This window comes from Strix uralensis, chromosome 6, assembly GCF_047716275.1.
Source record: "Strix uralensis isolate ZFMK-TIS-50842 chromosome 6, bStrUra1, whole genome shotgun sequence".
In the NCBI taxonomy this organism is placed as follows: Eukaryota; Metazoa; Chordata; class Aves; order Strigiformes; family Strigidae; genus Strix; species Strix uralensis.
In genome coordinates, this window is record NC_133977.1 from 20224090 (window position 1) to 20246155 (window position 22066).

General features: G+C 41.6%; 1 protein-coding gene across 31 annotated transcripts in view; it reads right to left on the minus strand.

The window, feature by feature from the left end:
- Positions 1–2353: 2353 nt before the first annotated feature.
- Positions 2354–22066, minus strand: part of HNRNPA3 (heterogeneous nuclear ribonucleoprotein A3) — a 127751-nt gene continuing 108038 nt past the window's right edge. Inside the window, exons 1-15 of one of the 31 annotated variants that reach the window (XM_074873126.1) lie at positions 19405–19674; positions 16192–16303; positions 15707–15730; positions 11714–11836; positions 11478–11624; positions 11184–11394; positions 10852–10941; positions 10683–10790; positions 10477–10587; positions 9213–9359; positions 8276–8401; positions 8117–8188; positions 5565–8030; positions 4965–5039; positions 2354–2663 (exon numbers count right to left, since the gene is read on the minus strand). In XM_074873126.1, coding sequence (XP_074729227.1) covers positions 8136–8188; positions 8276–8401; positions 9213–9359; positions 10477–10587; positions 10683–10790; positions 10852–10941; positions 11184–11394; positions 11478–11624; positions 11714–11836; positions 15707–15730; positions 16192–16303; positions 19405–19628 — 1476 coding nt within the window. In that variant the 5' untranslated portion in view covers positions 19629–19674 and the 3' untranslated portion in view covers positions 2354–2663; positions 4965–5039; positions 5565–8030; positions 8117–8135. Of the gene's footprint in view, positions 5040–5127; positions 8031–8116; positions 8189–8275; positions 8402–9212; positions 9360–10476; positions 10588–10682; positions 10791–10851; positions 10942–11183; positions 11395–11477; positions 11625–11713; positions 11837–15706; positions 15731–16191; positions 16385–19404; positions 19850–19939; positions 20091–20293; positions 20462–22066 lie in introns of those variants that run through there. The other 30 variants (XM_074873125.1, XM_074873124.1, XM_074873146.1 and 27 more) reach the window with 30 other exon arrangements.

Genomic DNA, 22066 nt, shown 5'->3' on the forward strand with positions numbered 1-22066 from the left:
TTGCATACCCATCAGAAAGCATCTCCTCTCATGGCTGGCCATGAAAGCCAAAGCAATGATTTTAGATTATCATAACCCCAATTCCATACTATATTGCTTTTTATGGACCTTCTGAGTATGCTCAAAAAAACCCAAAGGTACAAAGAGGAAGTACAGAAAGCTGTAGTTCTGATGAATATTATTCTGTCAGGATGCTGTGGAAGGTCTCCTGGTTTTGGCTGCTCTGTGCTGTTTGCTGCTTCCATACAACTCTCCAGTGACTCCAAGCTCTCTCCCCTGAATAGTGTTAACTAGGTTGATTACATTGGTACATTTTGTTTTTCCCTATATGCACAGAATTTCAGAAGCTGTTGTCCAGCTAGTCACAGTAGTATCAAATGTAACTCTTTGCAAACAGCTTTTATTACCCCGAATTATTTTTTATTTCCAATCTTTGTCACCTCATCAGTCATATTCCAGTTAACTCATTTACTGATTCTGAATAGCAGAGGCCCCTCTAGTACCTGGTACAAACACACACGCGCGCTCTCTCTCTCTCTCCACTTCATCCGCAGTGCAGCCTTAGCTAACCCAAGAGGAGCAGCAGTAGGAAAGCAGAGCAGTAACAGCAGCTTCACCAAGAAGGTAGTAGTTTTGCTCCAGGGCAGTGTAATGCCAGGAACCATGATCCTGTTAACTATATCCTCTTTCAGAGGCAGGTGTAATGGCCAAGTGCCAGTACCAAAGTCTTTGGTTCCTAAACCTGGGACTATCAGATGTTCTGGCCCTGCCCTCCTGAAGAGAAAAGTAAGTTTCACTCAACTTCTCATACTGTGTTACTTGCTGCAAACTTTCAAGTGTAGTCCTGCCCACAAAAACTGTCTGTGTCTGAGGCAGCAGATACAGCACAGTCGTGAAAAAAACTGCAGCCTCAGATTGCCAACATCCCTGGAAGTGCTAGGAACCCTGCCCATTACATCAGTAATAACATTTGGTTTTGCAGAAGACACTGGGAAATGTAAATCTGGGTGGCTCTGCCTGCACTCTGAGGCTGCTTACCTTGTTTATACTGACCTTGCATGTTACCAGCGTGTCACTCCATCCCACTGCACAGTCCTTGACACACTCTGAACACAAGAACATGCCTCGTTTTGGAGCAAATGGTCAATACCAATGGTTGAAAACCCAGAGGCTGAGTTTGATGGACGAAGCAGATTTATTTGCTCTAGATAGGGCAGCCAAGCACCACCTAAACTAAATCAGAGATACTGCAGGAGTGAGGGATATTTTTCTTGCTGTTGTTCGTATGTGCCTCTATCAACTTTGCCACCAGCACTGCCTAGGAAGGAAAATGCCCCTAACAATTGCCGAGCCTGGGTGAACAGTAGGGGAATGTGAGACACGGCTATTTAGAGCAAGAGGATCTAATCCATATTTAAGGATGGCAACTTCAGAGCATAGGCATTAAGGAGGAATCACACCCAGCTTATGGCCCTGGATAAGTCTTTCAATACTGATACACATAGCTCTAATACACAGGTAGCTCTGATGGCAAAGCACAGAGAACCTGGAGAAGAGCTCTGGGTTCCCCCCCACCATTAACTAGGCTATCAAATGTCTGACTTGCAGTGAAAATGTTTGCCCTAGCTATAATATAGATACTTTAATTACAGAGACCTCAGTAAACCCCTGCCCTCCAATTTGTTCCTTATTTTAGCACTGATGTGAAAGCCAAAGGCAAATAACATCCTTACAGCCTTTGCAGGGGCCACTATTTGTCCTACCCACATGTCTAAAACCTAATACAGGGATACTTATTCCGTTACCAAGACAAAAACAGCAACAGCAAAAAACCTGCAGTTAATGCAGAGGCCATGTTTGAATTCCACCAGGCAAAGAACCAGTCTGAAGTAACTCAGATCACGACCACTTGCATTCAATTTAAACCAGTGCTTTTCATAATCATGAATACAGTGAATGTTGTACTCGCAGTGAAACACTCAACATCATTGAAGAAAAAAATATTCCACACTATTTTGGTATATGTGAAAACATCAGATTGCAAACTATATCCTTCATTTTATTATGATGAGGTACAGAGTATGTTCCCAAACCTGAGAGTGACTAGTGACACTGCCAAGTCTAATGCATCACAATGCCAACCTCATACACTCAACAAGGCTCCAACGTGGAGAACATTGCTTGATCAAAACATTCAGTTTTATAACTATTAAAGCTGAGGAGCTGGGCTGAACCAAGGTCTGGTGACTTGCAGTCCCAAGTTGGAAAGATGATCCTGTAACTCAAATGTGTTGCAATAATTTAAGACGGCTTTGTGTTCCTCACAGCACTAAAAAAAGGTGATGGCAACGCATTTTAGATTGTAAGTCATTTGACAATATACACTTTATTCTGATACAAAATTGACATATTTTAACAAATTTCAATCCATTATGGACTATACTGAAATTTTTAATTTCCATGCTATTTTTAAACTTGTTTAACAACAAGTTCTAAGATTTCAGCACACTAGCACCATTGCTCTTGAAGTCTTTGCCAGTTATTACATTATTCTGTTTCCAATCTTGCGATATTATCTTCTACATGAAGGCCATTTTTCTTCTACGGAGATACTTGGATTACTTTAGTTCAGGAAAAAGCTAATCTTACATAGAGATGTCAACCTGTAGCACCCACAGCAGAGAAAGAATCATCCATCAGATATCTGAATTTTAGTGATACTCAAGATCTTTCATGCTCCACACAATTTAAGAAACAAAAAATTGTCAGAGACCACAGACCAATATGTATGTGAACATTCCACCGCAGTACAGACAGTATAGGAAAACACGTTCATGTCTTAAACACAGGAATCAAAGACAGCAAGTCAGTACATCACACAATCAACGCTTGAAAGCCTAGGAGCATTCCCCTTCCCGCCTTAAAAATTTAAAGGATATCAAAGTTAAGAGGCTGTACTTAGTTTCAGTATTCTGTAATCACAAACCGCTTATCACATCTGCATCAACCTAGGCCCCTTTTGGGGACATTTTTGCTACCTGTAAGTACCATTTGCTTTTAGATTAACACACAGGTTTAAATATCAAATAAACTTCCGTAGAGCTGCAGCTTAGGGACCAATGCTTCATTAACTTTACATCTTTACATCTCCATCTCCATTTACAGCTGCTATTTTCAATAGCAGCCACTATAGAAAAACCCAGCCACAAAACAATATTCTTAACTCTTGGAAGTGCCTCTTGGACATACACTTGACCAAGTACTTCTTAAGGATCTCTGACAAGGTTTATTTCTGAATAAATTGGCATACAAATAATTAAGCAAATTAGTCTAATCTATGTTATAATTTGTTATAAATCCAAGTGTGATAATAACTCCAACAGTGCCTAGTTCTATGTATGGTGCAAAAAGACCCCTCCAGAGCACAGAAGTCTGCAGCAATGCGGAGTCCTCTCACGTTAAGGAAAGGTAGAGCTTTGCTCTATACGCAGACCTAGTAATGGATGCAATAGAACTTGCTTTTGTTAAAACATTTTCAAGACTTTACTGTTAAAAATTTGTAATGGTCCGTGTCCGTGTTGTGTGTCCCGTCCCCCTGCCCACCCCCACCCCCCCACCCAGTACAAAAGCATTTGCCCTCAACCGAGTAACCATGAGACACGTGAATACTTTTCCCCATTACTCATTGCTACATACAGATAGACGCCTAAGGTGAGTTCACAAGGCAACTCTGCCCAGCAGAGGAAAAGCAAAGGTTTTCCACCTCTATGTGTAAGAAAGCAAGCTTGTCACCTTGGCGACAAGCTGTCTGGCACACTACACTAAGGACAGACTGTGACCTTACTGCAGCAGTTTCAAATTTCGGCTCAACTTTGGCTAAGCAAAAATGTTGATCAACATATTTAAAAGTTAGTCATTGTGAGATTTCCATTAAGTAGATCCAGATTATATGAAAATCTCAACCTTCCCACTGTAAATTACTTGCAAAGTACGTTACCATGTTAAGAGTTTGCTTTCTAGATGTTTAGAGACAGCAGGTAACAAGTTTAAATACTTCAATCAGTCTGTGAACATGCCTAAGCCCCAGGTTGAACTGAAATGCACAGGTTCCATTTGACTTTATTTTCTGAGTAACTGAAGCATAACCAACACTAAAATAGAAATTGACTTCACAAAAATAATGCAGAGACTCAAAAATGTATCAGCAAGTTTAAATAGGTACTAGACTACTATATAAAAGGAGTTAAAAATACCCTAGATCTGTAACCATCAAAGATGCAGAAAACAAAACACATGTTCCAAGAGTTAAGAACCAATGTGTATAAAAGCAGATTCCATGAAAATGTCTTTTATTGCCTTCATCTGTATAAATGCTGTTGTGCTTTCAGCTGGGTATCACGTGACAGTATTGGCCTCCACTAAACTACCCTGCCTGAAAGCACCAAAAATGTGAAAGGTAACTCTTGATTTGTACAGATAAATACAAACCCACCTGGTAAGCCAAGATTAATTTATTAGGAGGGAAATTGCTGCTCTAACCAATGCAAAGTGCCTTTACACAATTACTGCAGCAGCAGTGGATCACCCACTACTGAGAACTGTGATGAACCGCTTCTGTGTCTTCACCTTCCCGGGTTTCTGTGAGGTGTCTCTTTCTATTACAAGGCAAGGAACAATTTCTCCAAACCCCCACAGTACACTCCCCACAGTAATTAGAGCACGCATTTCAACACATTTATCATTTCTGTCTTGATCTTGGACAGTTTTGTACCTGCCAGGAACAGAAGATTCTTGAATAGCAACTATGCCAGCAAACAACCCTCATCCAGAACAGGAAACACTGGATGACATATGCTGGAATACTTGCTCCTTAATACTTTCCTTGGTATCAAAAGGCTGGCAAAGGAAAGTCTAGAAGGAAGTAAGAGTTAAACAAGTGTTTTACTATACGCTACAAATCTTACCCAGTCAGAAACCTTCAACTGAAGAAGATGTGCAAGACATTCCCCATTTTGTCAAGCAGCAGCTTCTCATTCAACCTGAAAATTAAAGAAATTACTCTTACCTTGTTTAAAAACCTCCCACTACTCTTTATAATTCATGAAAAATTTTAAAGGCAAACCTTACCTATGCTCATTGCCCTTCCTTTCAGGTCTAAATGCTAGACCTATTGATTTTGAGTCAACTCAAGTAGCTATCACTCAAGGAGGTTCCAAAAGGTGAAGAACTCTTGCTAGACTTTCTTCCGATATTTCAGCTGTGATAAGCAGATTTAACTAGCCTTTGGAAAGCTGCTCACTATCAGCACAGTATCTTATGCCTTCACTTTTCTGGAAGTTGAAGCTGTTGCTCCTGCTGCCTTGTCATTCTTTAATTATGCTGACTTCTCCATACTCAATAGGCTGCTGAAGTCCTGTCTTACGAGTCTCCTTAGCAAAGTATGGATCAAAGAAGTACATCCTAGGTTCTTTAAAGCTGGTTAATCACTGTCCTCACGGCTTACACTTTTCCACGTCACAAACAACAGCTAAGCTACCCCACCCACCTACAAAGCGGTCACTTACATCCATCTCTTAAAAGGTTGCATACAGATCTTGTTCATAAAGTTTATTATGACACTATTTTTCAAAGTTAACATTGTTGTCACAGTACAGCTACAAGAGGCCCTGTTAAAAAGAACACTGTCAATACATTCTAAAAAAATTTAGAAATACCAGATCAATTGTCAGAAGGGACACCAACCCCATCCTCCAGTTGTCCCTGCAATCAGATGCAGGCCCCACGTACAAGTCTACACATCTTCTAAGCATAGTAACGTACAAAGCAAGTCGGTAGTTAGGTGGCTCACTCCCTAGTGAGTTGTGGTTTAGTTTCCAGTGTTTTCAAACTCCAAATGGGTTGTTTAAAAAAAGCCTTTATTGAAATACAGCCCCCACCCCCACCCCAAGCCCAAATTAATATGTACAACAACAAAAGCGTTCACTAAATCACCAATTCTTGCTTTAACTTTAGAGATATTTTTAAACTCCACAGAAAAGAATAAGCAGACTTTGAAATCCAGTTTGGAGGCTACCATCTTGACACCAGTTCCTTGTTTTAGTGTACTGCAGTCTAAATACACTCCAATAACAGTGTTTAAATAACATTGTTTAATTTTTTTTTTTTCAAACAACACACTCATTTTTCTACTACTTCTTAAAATTATAATTCATTATTAATATGACTGATTATGCCTTGAGCCATTTCATACATCTTTGCAGATTCATTCCTACACTGGAATCGCATTTACCTTATACTGCACATTGACCCAGCAGTGAATCAGGTGTGAATAATTCCAATACCGTATTGTCAAGTGTCTGAGCATTTCTTCTATTGACTGGGTCCCTACTCTTCTGAGTCTGAATTGACAGAAAGCACTGTCCTGGCAACAGTCGAGAGAATTCACGTCAGATGAGAGGAGGACAGACTGTAGTGCCTTAATTTGGAGGTCAGAAGTGAGAATGAGGTACAATTTCTAGCCATATGTGCTGATAAGATTTGCTACTCCAGTGCATCAGATCAAATGGCAACACGCTATTGTTCTACCTGTGGAGACCCAAGACTGTACCGTTCTACATTGCGGGACGTGTTTCTAGTCAGTAAGGTACAACTAGATCGTGTTTTGTTTTTATCTTCGAGCTCTCAGCTGAGCGCAGACATTCGCAAGGGCAAAAGCTTGAGAACTATACTACTTAGAGCCCATCGTGACCGGGCTTTTGGAACGCGTTACCTGGGACTGTCAGTGATTACACCTGTGCTACCCTTGGCTCCCAGTCAGAAGAATGTGTCCAGAAAATTGCCTAGGGTGCATGCAAGAAAGTATATAGCCATTAAGTTAGTGAGGAACACACCTGTTACTCTCACTATGACGCCTCATTTAATTGAAACAGCACAGTCTGGTGTGAGGGAGGGGGAAATGGGGACAAAGGAAGGGGATGAAAATTCCAAGCCGCCCTCCCCAAAGTATAGTTTTATTGAAACAGAATCATTGTATATCCCAAGGAAACAGGCACTTGATTCCCCCCCCACCTTAACTTCTCGGGAATTACAATAAATATAAAGGTAAAAAGCAAGTTTCTTTTTCTCTTCACCCAAGACTTAAGCAACTGCAGTTATCCCTTATACATCTCAAATGAGACGGGAGACAGCTTTAATGTGTCTAAAGTTGGTCTTGTTAAAATATTTATCATGCCTTATTTTCTTGAAGCGCTAGTACTAATACAGAACTACAAATTAAAAAAATATGCACAAACCAAAAAGTAATTTGAAATTTTCATTAAGGTAAAGCTTAGTTCTATAATTCACAAACACTAATTTGAGTAACTCAATCCTAGTTATACATCTAAACAAACTATAATGCAACATACAGATGTTTTCCCTCTGTATGCCTATGTAACTCATGTCAATGACAGTTACATATATACACTGAGACTAGACCCCTTAAGACTGCAAATCAATAGGTGTTTCTATTGTTAACTTTAAATTAATACAAAATAGTAATTGAGAAATGCATTAATCCTCTCTATTAACTAACAAGGAAACACCCTAAACTACATTTTATTTCTGTTATAGAGTTCTCTGTACTAAATGTGGAAAAACTGAACTACACAAATATTGAAAAGTTAAAAATTCCTTAATTTGTTTATTCCTGGTACCACTACCACAATTTACAGGGCAATATACCTGATGTAATGGGAAAATAAAAAGAAAAAAGAAAGACAAAGCTACAACAGATAAAGACCTCAGGAATGTACATCTAATCGACACTACATTGCATTAATCAATAGCTGCACTTTTTGCAAACTGTGGCTATGACAGTCCTGAACAAGAAGGGTTTCCTGTTTAAGCTGCAGTAACTTTTCTGACTATGGATCATCGTTCCTTCTGTGGCAGATTTTACAGTTCCTCTAATGCATTTGGGACGACTGTCTCAAAGTAACCTGCAGCTTTCCTGACAACTCCTCGCTCTCTCTCCTGCTAAGAACTGTAGCCTGTTGAATACAGGATAAGAAAATTATTACTCTCAGTGAACAGTTGTACATTATTAATCATCATTATAAATATGCATTACACCTACCCTTTTCCTGGTAGCATTTTTAGAATCTTCTACCACCATAGCCCCCACTTCCACTTCCAGATCCATAACCACCTGCAAAAAACAGGGTGTATTATTGAAATACAAGAGTAACAAGAAATTTTAACCCAAAAAATATTTTCTGTACAAAATCACATTTACCACCATAGGGACTGCCTGAACTTCTGCCACCAAAGCTGCCACCACCTTTCATGGGACCATAGTTAGACTGCTGTTGTCCACTGTAATTGCCAAAATCATTGTAGTTTCCACTTCCACCATAATTACCTGAAACAAATACAGATTTATAAAGCCACTTTTGTTCAACACGTGAAGTGTTGAACGCTTGCAAAATTATGACATCCAGTGTAAATTTTAAGTTTAAAACAATGTAAAATAGAATTGCAAGCATTCCACATGCTATCTCTACTCACAATGCACAAATCACAGAAGACCCTGAGCATTCTGAGGATTAGAAACTGCTATTTCATTGAAGGTGAAAACATCACATGACATTAGAAAATTTATAGATTTGAGTAGGCAATTTGAACACGATCAGCCAAATTTAAGGCCTCCAAACTCAGAGAAGCACATGAGTTTCACTGGCATTCTTCCACTGCCCACCGTTTTGCATGTATGACAATAATGTAAACTACATACAATCTATTTACTCCAAAAAGTGATAGAACTGTAACAGGCACACTGCATATACACATCAGAGGGTATAACAAAGTATGCAGCAGATTTTGCAGCTTAACTTCCCAAATTTGGAGCAAAACTTAGATTTATAGTCCTCACAAAGGAGGAGATCTACATGATGTGAACTGGTATCTGATGGCAACAGCATACTGCAAATGGTCAAAAGCTTCAAAATTCTCCCACTCTACCACCAGAGATTTATAGCTGCTGCTTTTTGAAAAATAAGTTCCGGGCAAAACAATGTTGTATAACGTATAAAAGCTGATCCAGTTGGAAAAAGAACTTTCCGTTCTACATTCAGACCTAATTATGCAACTCATTTTATGTAGTATCATACTTCAGGCATTGTACAACTCAGACCTGCCTAAACATGGACGTCCAATTAAAGCTGTCATCTTACCACCACCAAAATTTCCTCCTTCATTGTAGCCATCATATCCTCCTCCACCACCTCCATATCCACCACCTGGGTTTCCATATCCTGGTCCTCCGCCACCACCATAACCTCCTCTGCTGCCATAGCCAGGACCACCTCCATAGTTGCCACCTTTGAATAAAGAGTAGTCAAACTAAATACACCAAAGCTAAACATTGGTAAGGAAAGGTCTATTTAACAAAACAAAAAAAAACACCCACCAACAAAAACACATAGTAGAACCATCCCACAATGTTTGCCATGTATTGTATTCATTGTAGTTGCAACATTTATCTAAACTATTTAATCTGAACAAAAAAAATCCCATTAGTTTATGTATACCCTTGAAACATGATACTTAAGTTCATTATGGCTCACAGGAAATACAGACACACTGCTACCAGCACCACCATCCATTACATGTAAAACTGCCTCTTCACACAAATGGCTTTGTCAGTACCGTGTCTCATCCTCTTTATTCCTCTGAACTGAACTAACTGAAGTACGCAAAGCCCTCAAAAGAATTCTGGTTTACAGTTTTTATCTAGATGTACAGCTTTATTTACATGTGTGTCTAAGCTATTGGACATTCTTTTTTTCTAATCATTACGTGATTATGCATATCCAAAAGACTTAGTATTCCAGATGCTGATCTGGTCTCCCAACATTTTGATGGAATAGTTCCAAACTGGGAAATAATTCCAAGGAACTCAACACCACTACATATATCTGGTTAAAGAATCACAACGTACGTAGCTACATGCTACCTCCCTCATTTATTTCCCCCCTCCCCCCAAAGGCTACTTCCCCAGCCATTTGGTAATCTCCACAGTTCTCTTCAGATGCAGTCTGGATACTCATCCAAACTTCACCATGAAAAAGATACTATTGAGCTACAAAAAGTCTTAGAGCTGATTGAAAAGATTTCTGGTATGTCAGCTGGTCACTGCTTTATTCAGTTTTAGTCCTCTCAACTGACACCAGAATCTTCATTTAGTTTTCAATCATCATGAACAGCTGCTGCATGACCTCATGACATGAGGTTATTTAAATGGTAAATAGAGAGAGCAGTATGTTTTTTCCACCCATCATTTTGTGGGGAAAACAAAAAACCTTTAACTCGTCACAGCTCTACAATGTAGAAAACATTATCACCAAAGTAGACTTCACTTCCAAGGTAAAGGCAAGACTTACAGCTGGTTTTAATGGGGGGGGGGGTGGGGGGGTGGGAAGTGAACAGTACACTTACCATCACCAAATCCATTGTATCCGTCACCACCCCCAAAGCTTCCTCTGCTCCCACCACCGCCACCACCACCCCCATAGCCTCCTGGAACACAAAACAGATGAGAATATTTTCCTGAAAACACGTGTTAAGTGTTTAAGCCAACCAACATAGGAAATAAAAAAAAAAAAAAAAGAATCACATTCTATATAAACATTCCAGTCATTTACCTCTTCCACCAAAGTTTCCTCCTCGGCCAAAGTTCCCTCCACCGCCTCCAAAGTTTCCACGACCCATGAAGTTGCCTGAGCCACCCCCACGACCTACAAAATATTTTACTTAAATTACATTAATTGAAAGCCAGTTACATAAAATAACCATGCACAACTCCAAACTCACCTCTCTGAGAGCTAGCAGTCTGCATCTCTTGTTTTGAGAGCGCTTTTTTCACTTCGCAGTTATGTCCATTTATAGTATGATATTTCTGAACTAGAGAAAATTGTGAAATAGGAGTTAGAAAAATCAAATCATTGAAATCAGTATGCTGTAACTCTCATAGGAAGCTACTGTTAAGGCATGACCACATTTTTAAAAGGAACATTAAATCTACCCTATCTCTTACAATAGGAAAGCAGTTGATTATACCAACATTTTACATTCCACACACTGCTGTTCTGAAATCTTGTTACACTTTTATCCTGTAAGTCATTTCTCAGTAAGGAGTTACATACCAACAATTTTATCAACTGTATCATGATCATCAAAAGTTACAAAAGCAAATCCTCTTTTCTTTCCGCTTTGCCTGTCTTCCATGACTTCTATGGTTTCAATCTTGCCATATTTTTCGAAGTACTCCCTTAAATTATATTCTTCTGTATCTTCTTTAATTCCACCAACAAATATTTTCTTTACTGTGAGATGTGCCCCAGGCTTTACAGAATCCTGTAATGCCAAAAAATGCCAGTCAGTGTTTTAAATTATTAGGTAAAGATTAGGAAATAAGGTTAACTGAAACACTAACTTACCTCCCTCGAAACAGCTCTCTTTGGTTCAACCACGCGTCCATCAACCTTATGTGGTCGAGCACTCATGGCAGCATCCACCTCCTCCACACAAGAGTAAGTCACAAAGCCGAAGCCTCTGGAACGTTTTGTTTGAGGGTCTCTCATCACCTGCAAAAACACAGGGCGTACTCTGCATTTCTGTACTAGATTAAGTACCTATATTCTTTCAAATCACAAACTAATATTTGACACTTTACCACGCAGTCCGTGAGCGTGCCCCATTTTTCAAAGTGTTCTCTCAAGCTATCGTCTGTTGTTTCAAAGCTCAGACCTCCAATGAACAGCTTTCTCAACTGCTCTGGCTCTTTTGGCTCATGACCCTACAAAAACAAAAATCAAAAACTTATTTTGAATACAAGCTACAGTTAAAATTTCACAGAATTACTAAAAATTATCTGTTCACATTATGACAAATAGGTGGAATACATTTACGTAAAAACAATGACTTCTAATGGGTTTAGACAGCAGCATAGTAAACACTTAATGAGGTGTGATTTAAATTAAAACACTAACAACTTAAAGAGTGCTCAAATGCAAACAGTAAAGAGATTTCAATATACTAAATAATTTGGTTGCTCCTGACCCCCTAGAAGTGCATTCATTTGATGTCTATTCAAGTTACATATTGCTCTGTAGGGATTAGCAGCGAAGCACTGCTAGATAAAGGGAAGTTCAAATACAGCGTACAAGAGAAAAGGAGTTATCACCCAAACTGAGTGTCTAGTCTTTTGGGATATCCACTTTGAAAGGCTATTTTAATGCATTTTGAAGAAAATATCAATTCTTAATTACTTGAAATTGTGAATTTTGTACTTGGATAATTTTGTAAGTTGAATGCATGCAAGCAAGAAGGTAGAAGTATATATGTGGTTTTCAGTGTTATGGGAAATACCTCTCAAATGTGAATCAACATGAACTTACAGATAAAAAAAATGTCTTGAATAATGACTGATCAATGACCAGTAGCAGATACAACTACTGGAATAAGGCTGGTACCTTAACAAGCACCGTAAAACAAACAAGTTAATTGAAGCTCTTGACAGTATCACCTATATATGACCAGCCACATTTTAAAATGTGCTGTTTTCAGAGCCCAGTTTTCTATAGCATGATTACAGTGGTCTTACAAAGTGCATTAGTGTTTCTGCTCTCTTTCAGTATTGCACGTTTTTTAGATAGGGAGGGAATATCCCTGTATGTTTGACAGGAGTTTATGAAACATTATTTTACAACTTTCTCCCATTCCCATGACAGAGAAGCCTTATAAAAAGCAACCAGATTAAGATCTTATTTAGCAAGCTGATACTTTTGTGCATGTAAAACACTCCACAACAAGGTGCTGGCCAGTTATGCTGCCGGCTAGCTATGCTGCATATGACTTCAGTTCTGCAGTATGAATGCGTAACAGGCTTCACTGTTTCTGCTGCAGTGGGTTAACCTAGACTAGATGCAGCATTAGCCTGAGAACTGAACTACATAAAACCAGAGCCAGATTTCTGCACGTAGATGTCTTGCTTCAAACCTGAAGGTGAAGTGCTTTAACCTCCACCACGGTTCAAATAAAGGCGGGGGTGGTGCTAGTGTTGGTCAGAAAAGTGTACATCCCTTTGAGTGCAACACAAGCATCCTAAAGAGCAATGAACACTGTGAAGCAATACATGGCAAAAGAGAATTTCTGAATTATATACTGCTTTAGGAAATCTGTGGTTTATAACGTTCAGGTTCTACTACAGGAAACAATGCCCAAGATTATGAAAAGCTGGCTGGATGCCCTTACACCTCCTAAACTTAGCAAGAAAGAGCCCCAACATTCTCAGTAACAACTTTCTATTTAAGGCACTAACATTGTTACTACAGGAACGTTATATAAATGATTGACAGTCAATGGTCCTGTGACTACAAAGCAAAGCTTCTTTTCTACCATCTTCCAAGTGGTCTGGACTACAGAAGTATAACTCAAAAAATCTCCCTTATAACTATATGCAAACTTAAAATCTTACAGGGTAACAAACCTACTGCACACAGAAACTGCTTTGGGTTAAGTGAAATATTGTTTTCTGTTGCTAGTTGCATTTTTTTTAAAATCTACTGACACTACTTCATTTTTATCAGGGTTATGTTAAAGTTGGGAACGTTACGTGTTTCAAACTCTCCTACACATATTAAAGGAAATCTATTATGAACTATTCAAACTGTAGAGTTCAGACTCCTCCAAAATCAAAAACTTATATAAGGAAAAAAACCCCAAGACTTTTTACAGTGCCCTGACACCCCTCAAGGCTACAGGGTTTTCAGTTGACAACTCAGACTGCTTTTACCTTAAAAGAATGACCACAGAACTCTTCAGGTCACTCCTGAAAGGAAAAGTGAAGTCCTCTTCTGCTTATTTTTATTTTGTGCACATGAACTGACATTCTCATAGGGGAGAAAAACACTTGCTGCTACAGCTTCTCTCTTCTATTGGAAAGAAATTATCCTCAGGACACACCTATGTTATAGAAACTCTCTACAGGAATAAAAGGCAACATCATCTTAGGGTATTGTTTTTTTCATGTATTTTGTTCTCACTGGGGTTAAGCATCTCTAGGGTTTTCAGAGTGTTGTCCTCTGTCACACAAGATGTTGTTTCTCAGTCCTTCTGCTGCAAGCTAGTTATAACAGCAGCTTCTCCTGGGCAGCAAACCTTGCACAACATATCTCTCCCTTCCTCCCTAGTGTTAATTACCACACTGCTTCAACAAGATCGGCAGGCTTGCTCCCTCCCACTCAGCCGATACTGCAGGCCAGCACGCCATTTTGCAGCGTTTCTCAGTCGGGGCGGGGGGCGGGGTGGTAGTGTTAAGAGTGCTCAGCCTGCCTGCAGCCAGCAAGAGGCTTTGTTTCTGCCCCTAAGCAGTTTAAAAGACTGTTTAAAAAACATATTAATAGACTCTGAAGTGGTGGAAAACTTTCTTTCCGGCCTCGACTAGGGACTTCCTCCCTCAAACCAACGCTCTACGCAGCGCCGACCGCCTCCATTTTGTGAGCGATCTCGTCTCCTCCACCCTCAATATGGAGCCGGGGGGGGCGGGGCCACGGGGGAGCGGGAAGGCGCGCGCGCAGCAGCCCCCGCCCCGCCGGCCGTGTCCCCGCGCCGCAGTGGCGCCATGGGAGTGTCGGCGGCCCCGGAGGCGGGCAGGGAGAGGCCGGCACTGCGGGGGAGCCTGCGGTTCCCTCCGATCACCCTTCCTCGCCGTCAAAACCCAACGTCCCACCTAACACCCCCCCACTCAGCGCTGTCTGACTGCACCTCTCTGCAGAAATCCCGACCTTCCCACAACGCTGCTGCAGACACACACTGCCTTTGCTCTGAGTTTGCTATAAACTTGACTTTCATACGGCAGGGATTTTGAATAATCAGCCTTTTGGAGTTGCAGTATTGCTCTGAAAGCACCGTTTTAAGTCCTCCTGTGCATCGTACCTCTACGAACACCTGCAAGTGTCCACAGAACGCCTGGCACCACACCTACGCTTATCTGCGGCTAAAGCTGTAAAATGAGACTGCTCCGACCTGCAGGCAGTCCAATCCCAGGCTGCCGCCCGGAACGGGAAAGCTTACAGGCAACCGGGGCCCCACCACCCTTCTCTGTGAAACATCTTCTCTAGAAACTTAATAGCTTTTAAGTACATTCCAGAGCAAGCTACTTTTGTAAGCTGCAAGAGCTGACCTAGCAGGCAGCCCAGCGAACCCAGTTACATTCTACCCAAAGTCCAAAGCAGCGAGACAGTTGCAACATTCCTCCAGAAGGACTTTACACATCATACTTAGTATATACTAAGTATATACTACAAAGTAACCATACGCTACCAGATACATGCAACTCAACAAGGTTTGTTCTCAATTCAAGTGTATAGGCCCTCCCACATTGCAGTCGTGTATCATTCCCAGAAAAGTTGAACTAGCTAAAATATTCAGGCACCCTGGAAAAGTAATGTTAGAAAGCAAATAAATCAAAATAAGCAATCAGAAAATGTCTCAGTTACAAGCTATATAAACATATTTAATACCCTCTTTGCTGATCTTAAAATTGAGCTTATTTTCTGAAGGATATCAAGACTTTCCCCCCCCCCTCCCATTTCCACACCCTGCCCCAAAGTAACTAGCTCCCATCCTCCCAGAACAGCCCCAACATCTTCTCTATACTACGCACCTTATTCAGTCTACGGTATTTCTGCTAGAAGCAAAAGAAAACAGTTATTTTTACTTAGTACAGCCTCGCTTTCATTTGCAGTGACTATTAGGCAACCATTTTTTATTAAAAAAAAAGAACCTGTCTTCATTCCCACTAAAAACAGGATTTTGAAGATAGGAAGGAATATCACGTTCCTGCTGATACTCTGAGGATGCATGAATTTCTTAAAAAAAATAATTATACCTTGCTTTAATCACAAACATACATTTAATCAGTTTTGTTATAACAGAAAACTAGAAAAGCAAAATTTCCCCACTATGCTTAACACCCCACCCATTAAAATGGTAATAGACTGCAATTTAAAAGTTACTCTGCTAATATGGGGATGAAGAAGGTAGAAGAAAAGCTATTAATACATCAGACAGAATGGTTAAGTTGATTTTTTTAAAAATATTTTTCCCCTTAAAGCTACCTTTTTTTAATAAAAAACGCAATCTTCTCACCTGTGAGGATCGTCTTCCTTTCCTCTTGTAGTCTTCCACATCTCTCTCTTCCTTAAGAGCAGCCATTTTGGAAGGGTACTCTAACTCAGCCTTTCTTTTAGATCTAGGAAACCTAGAAAACAGGTTGGATAAGTCAGTACTTACCCCAATTCCTGTGAAGCAGGGCCTTCTCTGGCTGCAACGCAGGGTGTGGCTTTAGGAGGAAATGGAGAGGGGTGAAAGTAGAAAAAAATGTAAGTATTTAAAAGGGTAAAAATCCTCAGTCTGTTTTGCTCACAATTAAGAGCTGCAGAAGGAACATCTGTTATCCTAATAAAGGTCTATTCCAACAACTGTTGGAATAACTAGGTACAAACTAATGTTAAAATCTGCAGAAAACAACCTATTGTTGATTTCTGTCTTACACAACTATCATGAATACAACTTGTACAGGGCAAGCAAATTCCCCTTTGATACCCGAGCCCATTACGTAAATCAAATTCTACTTCTGTAGATTTTAAAACCCCAAACGTTTAACATTTTGTAAATACCACTTAGTAGAATTATCTTATGTGTAACCTATTGTAATCAGTGATCCAGCAGCCTGGAACTAGAACACTAGAGGATGTGTTAAATGTTTTCTGTATTGAAAAATACTTTCCACTAACACCAGTGCACAAATCCTTTACCGATTCTACTCTTGCAACATCAGAAATGTTAACAGTTGATCCTCAGCAATCTGTAGCACTAGTCATCTGCATTACTTTTGCTTCCAAGTGAGATATTTGATTACTACCCTGTACTCTGCATTTACATGCCCAACTTTTCACAATAAATGGTAAGTCATGTACATATCATTACAAAAATCAAGTATTTCACAAGATAAACTCAGTGAATGAATCCGTATCTAAGCATTCAAACAAAAAAATTCCATTCCCTTTAGCCTTTATTACTTCAAGTTTTCTGAGATCATTAAGTTAACTTATCATATTGTATTAGTATCTTTGGCTACAATTCACCACTACTTTGGATGTTTCTTGAAACTTTATTACAGTAGCCAAAATACAACACTGTCAACTAGATAACATGCTTCCGTAAAACTATATTTGTGCCACATTAAGATCATTGATATTTACTACACAATCGGGTGTATTTCCGTGGGTTTTTTGTTTGTTTGGGTTGTGGGGGGTTGTTTTTAAGTTTGATTCCTGCAAATACTGCATAAGGAAAGGCAGGCAGATCTCTACTACTGACCAATATATACTGTTATTTAGAGTGGAAATTATTATTTAATATGTTAAAATTTAGCCTCAAATTAAACTCAACTGTGAAATCATGAGTACCATGATTTAATGCATTAACAATTTTAAAGGTTTTATGAAGTGATATCAAAGTGTTTGTATTATCTTCAGTTTCTTTCCACACAACATTAAACCTTCTCTTCGAATCCTTTAAATCAAACATCAGTTTGACTTAAGAGGTATTAAAATACTGAGATGTTCAATTCCTTAAGTCATACACGGCAGGTATGAAACAGAACGTTAAGAATTCCAGGGCTTTTAAAAAATAACTGTATGGCAAAATAAAAATTTGGTTATAGTTAGGGAGGAAAGGGATAAGCCTATTTAAATACTTTAAGTAATGAAAAGTACACAATCCCTATCTGATTTTGTCACCTGCTGCTCTTCCCAGTGAGGCTCCATGCTGGCCAACATAAAGCTCTCAGGCATGGTCTCTGCCATGATGGCTTCTGAAGGCCATGATGGTCAAAAAGTTGTCTCCTTGCTAACGCACACCATCAGCTGAAGTGGAACACAGCCCTGTTCAGCCCCATTCCTACTTTGCTTCTAGAAAATTGTTTTAAACAGCTGTCAACATTAGCTTTTTCTATACTTAACGTCAACAGAAAACTCTATTCAACTCTAAATAAAAATATTCAGAACATCAGCTGAGTTAAACTAGCATTGAAACACTTGTATATTGCAGGTTAACTACAGAACTGAAAGCAGTCTCAGAACAAATCTGTTATGATGAGAAAAAAGTCACCAGAAGATGCCTCATTATTCAAAGGCACTTATAATGCCACTGTCTTACAGAGACAACAAGGTAACAGGCAAAACAGACATTCCCATGATGGCAGTTTACCTGTCCCTTCAGAATACTATGGAGATGTACTGGTCTTTCCTGTAAATAGCTGGAGTTGGACCTAACGTGCATACAGTGTATCGTGCCAAACCTAAGAGTTAAAGCAGCAAAACAACAGATTTTCAGCTCTAAGTGGCAGTTTATTCTCAACGCCAATAGGAATGTCTGCTGGGAAAAAAACAAGAAGATATTAGCTTAATAACTTATGTGATGGGTTTCCAAGCTTTACTGAAGTATGTTCAAATGCTTTGAACTCATCATCTCTCCCAGTTGTCAAACTATTCAACAACCCTGAAGCAGCTAAAACAATTGCTTACATGGAAGTTATTTTTAGCTGTTTTACTAAGGGATCCAGTTTCTTCTCTGCTTTTAATGTAGAAACAGAAACTAGTGTGACCTGTTAGTTTCTCTATCCTCAATTTTGTAAGGTTTCATCTTGCAATGAAGGGGGTCAAGATAAAAAAAAAAACAAACCACCACACAAAAAACCTGCACCAGTTTTGCTCACCATACTTTAAATACTTGAGCAAAAACTTAGGTTTTGAGGAGAGAGGAAAGAAACTCAGTGGGGAGATATCATGACAGTATTTCCCTGCAGATAGGGTGTGGATGACTGCCCTAGCCTGCATTTGATCTCGACTTCATTCGAGTTGAGGAAAATTTGAACCAAGGTTTGTGCAAGACTGCTTCTTCGTGTTGCCTACCAGGATCATGGCAGGATGCCACCCGATGTCGTGACGCTTGTGCATGTGCAGTTGGGGGAGCGGAGAAAGGGAAGAGAAGCGCAGAGAGCTTTGCACGATGCCTTCCCCCACCTCCCCGGGCAGCAAAAGCTCCCTACACGTGCTAACGCCCCTCAGAAAAGAGGGTGGTGGGCCGGGGGGAGGGAAGTTAGGGAGGTGCTGCAACGTGTACCAGCATTCCTCAGCAAGAAGCAGCGTACAATACTGAACGGCCTTAATACTTTTAAAGTCTGTTCCCGGGAAAATGAGCGGGAAAAGAATATCCCTAGCGCACTACTCCGGGTAGCTTACGTGGAACGCCACACAGGGAGGACAGAACAATGACACACGCACATGCGGGACTCACTTCTCCCCACTCTCGCCCGAATACGCACTTAAGTGCTTCGGTATCGCGCAGGATAAGATAGGGACTCTGCTACTCACAGCCCTGTCCCAAGCCGAGGGCCAGGCCTCCCCCACCCACGCTCTGGATCGCAGCAAAATGGCGGCCACAGTCGCTGTGCCCGAGGGGCCGCAGGGCGGAAGCGCAGCCTCTCCCACACCCTCCCTCTTCCTGCCAGCGGCCGCCATTGCGGGCTAATGCGCCATGTCGCAGGGAAGAACGGCTCTGGAGTGCGGCAGATACGCAACATGGAGGCGGCGGCCGCTGCAGGGCGGCCCCGGGAACCGCGAGGGGCACCATTACGTGCCCCCCACCCCTCGCACTCCGCCTTCCAGCCCGCTGCGCCCAGCGCTCCCCCTTCCCGCCCGGGGGCTCTGGCGGGCGGTTAAAGCAGCTCTACCTCCGCGGGGGGTGGGGGGGCGGCTGCTCCACTTCCCCTTCCACCCTCGCCTCAGCTTAGCCTAGCGAGCCCCGCTCCCTCCACGCGGCGGGCAGTTACCTCCATTTTGTGACCAGACTCGCCTCCTTCAGAACCAATATGGAGCCGAGAGGAAGAGGAGGGGGAGGGCGGAGGCGGGGTCACGTGGTGGGAAGGCGGGCTCGGGCACCGCGCGACCGGGTAGGGGGAGGGGAGGGCCGGGCTGGCAGCCGCGCGCGCGCAGCGGCCGTTACCGCTTTCTCCTAACCGCCCGCCATCCCGCCATCCTCCCCCCCCGCCCCCCGCCCCTCGCGAGCCCTGGGCCGCGCTCCGCCGAGCGGCCCCTTCCCCCCCGAGAGAGGGGACAAGGGCGGGAGCGAGTGCAGCCGGAGAGGGAAGGTGGGGTAGGGGAGGGGAGAGAAGATAAGATATAACCGTGCCAGCGTTCAGCTCGGCGCCTTCCCGCCCTCCGCGATCCCACGCCGGCTGCCGGCCTAGCGCACGAACCGCCGCCCGCTGTGGGGGTGGTGGCGCCAGCGCGCAGCCGTGACTGGCGCGCGCAGGCCGGCACCGCCTCTCGGCCTCACGTAAGGCCGCCCGGCGGGCTTGCGGCCTCCCCCCCGCCGCGGCTGCCCGCCCCCGCTGCCTGCCGAGCGCCGGCCCAGGGCCGCGAGCGCAGCCCGCCGCTCGCAGGGCGGTGTCTCGTCTGCCTGCGGCCCTGGGGGCTGCTGGGGGGCGGGGGAGCCACCGAAACGCTGCCCGGGAGGGAGGGAGATTGTTGGTCTGATGGGTTGTAATACTTTGTAGGAAAGGAAAGGAGGGAATGTGACGTTTACAGAGCGACTTCTGCAGAAGTATCAGGGTATGCCTGAGGCGCCCCAGGACCTTCTAAAAGAAGTTATTTGTCTCCACGTATTGTTTTTATCCTGGAGACGCTGCAAAGAGGCAACGAAAAGATTTGCTCTCCAGAGACTGTTCAGCACTCACCCTTTGAAAGTGAGGGTAGGTTAGTGTATTTCTGGTTGAATACCAAAACGAATCCGAGCAGTAAGTTTTACAAACTTCTTCGTATCTTCTTAAGCAGAGGCGTTGCCTGTATCTTGTAATGGTGTTTGTCATCATAAATTAACAGAGTTTAAAAAAAAAAAAAAAAAGGGTCTTCTGCAAGAATTTTGTATAGAATAAAGCATAGTTAAGCACATAACAAATTTTTCCTTATCTGGAAAATGACATCAGGAAAAACAGCATTATAAAAACTTACCCTTAAAGTTTCTACAGGCTTGGTTGTTTCCATCCTCTCACAGTACCAGTAGCTATTTCAGTATGATGACCTAACCTAGGCAGGAGGTATTGGCACCTCCTAAAAATATCTTTATGCTATGTAAAGGAGTAAACCAGTTGACGTGGTTTTACTGAAAGGTTTGTAGGTGGGTACCCCGCATATGAAATGCTTGACTGAAAGGGTTGTGAATCACTGGAAGTTTAGTATGAGCTGCTAATTTCATTTCTTTATATTTTTACACTGCAGTTACTAAAAAAAAAAAAAAAAAAAAAGTAATCTTTGAGTTTCAGATTAGCATCTTTCATTTATGCAAAAAAGTCAAAATCTGTTTGATTTCTCTTAACTAAAGAGAATTTTCCTAACATGTAGAGAAATTCCCAATAGGTTTAGAAATGTTCTGGCTACTATTGTGTACAGAAGTTGAAAGAAGTTTTTAGATTATTCCTATATTTTGATCTCTGTGAGGAGGTAGGTGACTTCCTAGAAAGTAAAACTCACTGGAAATCTCAGCAGCCTCCAGATATCCTTTGCACTGAGGCCAAAACCAACAATTTCTCATCTTCCTTCTCCCAGCGAAGTAAACCACAGGATTTAACTTTTTGTTTCAAATAAAATAATTTATATATGCATCGTTTATGTTGCTTGTTCTCTTGCCCCTGTTACCCACAGGGTGCGAATACTGAGACAGGCAACAGTACTGGCTAAATATGTTTCTCAGTTTCAAAGGTTCTTGTAGTTTACACGGGAGCTGCCTCACCGAATTTGAAGAATACCGTGCCTTTCTTTGTTAGTTTGATTGTCATTCATTTCACAGTTAAGCGTCACTCATGGAGGCTGATTGTCTTGCAGTCTCATTTGGTTGCATAGCCATAGGCAGATCACATTTGAATTCTACAGTTTCAGTTCATGATTGTCCTCCCCTATGT